The sequence below is a fragment of the Etheostoma spectabile genome, chromosome 22 (genome assembly GCF_008692095.1).
Source record: "Etheostoma spectabile isolate EspeVRDwgs_2016 chromosome 22, UIUC_Espe_1.0, whole genome shotgun sequence".
In the NCBI taxonomy this organism is placed as follows: Eukaryota; Metazoa; Chordata; class Actinopteri; order Perciformes; family Percidae; genus Etheostoma; species Etheostoma spectabile.
In genome coordinates this window covers 9,942,502-9,947,250 of record NC_045754.1, presented here as the reverse complement: position 1 = coordinate 9,947,250, position 4,749 = coordinate 9,942,502, and the positions used below count along the sequence as shown (strand labels likewise).

Here is a 4,749-nt window from a genome sequence, read left to right as displayed (position 1 = left end):
AAAAAAAAAAAGGGTAAACAAAATTTATATTTTTGGCAAAATAAAACATGAAAAGTCAGCAACCTACTAGATATACATGACAAAAGTATGTGGACACTTGATGAATAACATCATATATACATGAATACAAGATTTTGGAACCTGGTTGCAGGGATTTGCTCTCCCATTCAGCCACAGGATTATTAGCAAGGTTGTCCACAGATGCTGGGCGAGAAAGCCGGGCTCACAACTTCAGCTCCGGATGTGTTTTTACACAACACACTAAGAAAACTATTTCTTTATAGACCTTAGTTTGAGCACAAGGCTGGTGATATGTTAAAAACAGCCACAAATTTGGAAGAACACAGATAATTAGATTAGATACACTACCATTCTGTACAGAGTAGATGAGGTGTACCATGTACAGACAGGGAAATCCACATACTTTTGGCTTTTTGCTAATAAGCTAATGACTCCCATTTGACCAATTGAGATGTATTTCTAATCAGTAACATACATGTGTTTTACTGATTGACTGCCAATCTAGCCACACAGAAGCTCTTGATGTAGATGCTCAACCATAGGTAGATCTTTTAGATCAGTAGTTTAAGTTGAGTCACAGATGGGTTGAAGTCTGACAGCCAGACCACAGATTTTGCATGAGTCCCCTTGTATCAAACATGCTTGATATTGGCACTCACTCCTCAGTTTAAGCACCACCATGTTTTGTGGTTTAAGGATGTTTCAATTAAATGCTGTACTTGTTATGATGCCTGTATTTCATTTTAACATACTGCCTCTTCGGGTAAATGACTACGTCCAGACTCTGAAGAATACAGTGTAGAGTCTTCCACAATTAAGCCAAATAAGCATCAGGACCACAACCTGCTCTTTTAGTAAATTGAGGTCTGTGTGCAGAATGAAATCTATTACAATCTAAACTGAATATTATCAATGCATTCTCAATTATGAATACTCAATAATGATTTGATTTGAAAAGTTGTTTTTAGGGTTGTTTTGAGCCCATCACTTGAACAGACCATTCTTTACATTTGAAAAAAGCTTTTAATCTACAGCCATAGATTTCTTGGTCTACATGGTAGAAATCACAATTATGTACAATAATATAGCTTGTCAAAAATGTATGTTGTTTGAATCTCCAGCATGGGAAGATTCTACACAACAAACACTTTGGCGGGGCTTTTTGAAACACCCTACCAACCTTTCCAAAGATAAGATTCTACAGTTTATACTATTGGGGCTGTGTCTTTTGTTAAAATGGATTGTGTGCCCACAATTCCTACCTTGAAACCCCTTTGAACAAAGGTCTACCTTGGTGCCAAATATCCTCCAGCGACTCCAGAGCCCTACGCCTTTGTAGATCATTATGTTCCTCTCATTGCGGTTGCCCCAGTTTAAGTGCAGGTCCTGGTCTTTTAGGCCAAAGAGGGTCTCATTCTTGCACTGCCAGTGTTGGAGCTCACTATTCTCATCACATTCAAAGAGGAGCACCTTCACCCAGTCTTTAATCTCTGTGGCCCCCAGACAGAGCTTGAGGGACAGACTGAGAATGCGCGATTCAGAGGCCCAACGAAACTGCTGCGCTTTGGCATGAGGATCACAGGGGGCCACCGTAACGGAGGTGGCACTCTCCACCTTTATGCACTTGTTGTGGTTCTCATTGAAGATCAGGAAGGAGCCACTGTCTGGAGCAGAACAGAACATCTGATTACTCTCATAATTTTACTCACAGCCAAGTTGAGTAGACAAATGAAATGTGTCAGGGGTACGTACCTATGTCTGCAGTAATGCAGAGGACTTGCAGGAGACAGAGGACCACAGCAATATTTGAACAGGGTAGCATTATCCTTAGTGTATAGTTTGCCCTCAGTGCTGGATGAGGTTGTAGGAGAGTTTTCCAGTCATGAGAGAAGGAGTCTGCAGTGTGCTAAGGTGTGGGACATGGAGCTACAATGACACAGAGGCATGGTGCTTTCCCCTCTTAATCACACTGATGGGTATCCTGTCACATGGGTAGCAAACGTTGGTCAAACAACAGCAATTTCCATGAGCTTCCACTGAATCTTTTTTGGCAGAGGAAAGGAAGGCAGGATGTGGAACGCAAGCAATCTCATCTCAATATTTAACGAGAAAAAAAGTCACCGGTGATAGCTTCAAGACAACTCAAGGTGTCAGCAGGATAGGACACTATTTCTATTTTTAATAAATCAAAGGCAAAAGTAGGACCGGGTGATTGATTTTGTCAATTAATTTATCCAAGCTGGCTTTCAGTTTATTGCCTTTATCTAAGATTTTGATCTTTTATAAATAGCCCTTCAGTCTGTGTGAGAGAGCAGCTGTCATTCAGCAAGACTGGCTTTGAAATTGTTTCAGGAGATTCACATCTTGGAGCACTTTGCTGACGTGAGGGTTTTCGTGAGATAGTAGCCCCCAGGAGGACCATGGGGGCTTCGGGTAAGGAGTGCAGTGGGGATACAATTCAATAGAAAGAGGGGACAGGAGGAAATCCTGCTTCCTATTGGGGGAAATGAGTGGAGATCTAACCAATTTGGCCTCAAACTGCAGGGATGCCTAGCAATGGTGCAGCCATTTGGGATGTAGACACATACCTGCGAGATACCTGTGCAGAATTAAACAAATAAATGTAGTAAAATCTAAAGCTGTATCTTCTAATGGACATCTATTGACTGCAACCTACATTTGACAGGATGTAAATGTTCGCCAACAATTGAACGTACAAATGATGCAGCCTTAGCAAATGGTTTGAGCTCTCTAAATGCTTTCTAGCTCACTCGTCACATAAAATGAATCATGTTTTTGAGGAGAAAACAAACATTTGGAGTTGAATCTAAGTAATGCATCCATTATGCCTTTCAATTTTTGTAGGGTTGGATTGTATTTTTACTAATCAAAATAAGATAAAACTCCTAATGTAAAGTTGCATGGATGTTTTCTCCGCTTGGAGGAAGAACAAGTTAAACCCACAATATTAGGGCGCCTTGATAGCTCAGTTGGTAGAGCAGGCGCCCATATCTAGAGGTTTAATCCTCGACGCAGCGAGCCCGGGGTTTCACTCTGACCTGCGGCCATTTGCTGCATGTCACCCCCCCTCTCTCCCCTTTCACTTCTCCAACTGTCCTGTTATTAAAGGCCTAAAATGCCCAAAAAATAACCTTTAAAAAAAATATATATATATATATATTTATTGACATATTAGGACCTTATAAAGATGTTAAATATGTAATCAAACAAATTTGTCTTTATACATCCAGCATACACGGAGCATTTGGAGTTGTGTATATCTAATATTATCTCTATTTTTAGCTGTGTCAACCAACTCCTAAAAGAAAATATCTCTTTAGCTGCTAAATGCCCAACTATTTTCACAAGCTAATAGCAAATGTCTTTCTTTTGTTGTTTGGTGCTGAGCAGTAGTAGTTTAGTAGAAGGTAATATACAGTTGGTTTATCAAATTATTTTTACTGCGTGCTACTGGCTAGAAACAGGCTTGATGAAAGCGGGCCAAACAACCAAAAGAATCTATTAAAAAAAGACTGAAAAGGGGTTAGTAAAACTGAATGTAACTACAGAAATACAGTCTGGTTTGTCCCTACAAGCAACAGCTTTCACATTACAGTCAATTGTTAATATTAAAAATACTGACTAAAGCAAATAAACAATAATGAGGTGTAGCATGACGTGCAAAAGAAAAGTGCAAAAATGCATGCTTTGCCAAGTTGTTTTCTGTGAAGGTTAAATGTTAAGATGTGAGACACATTAGCAGAAATGACCACATCAATCGGAATATATATTACACCCGATTAAATGGGTTCTGGTGGATTAAGGAACCAAAAATTACATTTAAAGTGAATAAATTAAATTGGCAAATTGATCTTCTTACAATAGGCATAGAACAAGCATCAGAACAAGAGAACTATCATACTACTTGAAAGTGGACGTAATATTACGAATACATGTACAATTTTACGCAAACAGCCCAAAAATCTCATCATTGTAATTAATTGCATTATTTTGTTCATGCCATTTTGACCCACCCTGAAAATGATTACCTTCACGTTCTTTGCAGGGCTGTTGTTTTGAATTGCATCAGATTTTACAGGTGTAATGACACGGTCTTTTAGCTGTCAGTGCTATTGTTCTCTGGACAATGTAGGATTGCGGGAAGGCATGTGATGAGAATGTTTTGCAGAATAATAACAGGAAACCTGTTCTTTTTGGAGAGGGAGAGGGATAGGAAAGAAATGGGATGAATTCCTGTGTAAAACATTTGATTTTGAGGTCTAAAACATTCTCTATTCATAATAAATCCCACTACTGAAACTTAAAACATATATTTAAATGGTTCTTTATTAATCTTACCAAAATATATGTATATCAATGATACAAACTCACACTTTGTTTCTCTTTTGTATAACTTGGCAAAGAAAAACCTAGTCTAAACAACATGTATTTATGCTTTTACATATTCACTGCACTTTATGATGGTAGAAAAGAAATCGGCTATGAACTCTCAAATGACATCACAGGTACATTCCCAAAGTGCCATGTTTGGTGAGGGTGAGGGGTTTTGAGGGATAAAAAAATATGCTTGAACATAAAAGGTAAATAATACATAACACAACAGTCATTTGACACATTATATGGGAAAACATTGCCTAAGAGCTCCCTTTTGGCCTGTGAAAAGTACCATCATCATCATTTAACGTTATTTCTTTTAGTTGGTTCACC

The 4,749-nt window shown here is 38.6% G+C and overlaps 1 protein-coding gene across 1 annotated transcript in view; it reads right to left on the bottom strand.

Moving 5' to 3' along the window:
- mrc1a (mannose receptor, C type 1a) overlaps positions 1-1,843 on the bottom strand; it is a 13,713-nt gene extending 11,870 nt beyond the window's left edge. Inside the window, exons 1-2 of the mRNA XM_032503479.1 lie at positions 1,774-1,843; positions 1,284-1,685 (exon numbers count right to left, since the gene is read on the bottom strand). Coding sequence (XP_032359370.1) covers positions 1,284-1,685; positions 1,774-1,843 — 472 coding nt within the window. The remainder of the gene's footprint in view (positions 1-1,283; positions 1,686-1,773) is intronic.
- Positions 1,844-4,749: the final 2,906 nt, after the last annotated feature.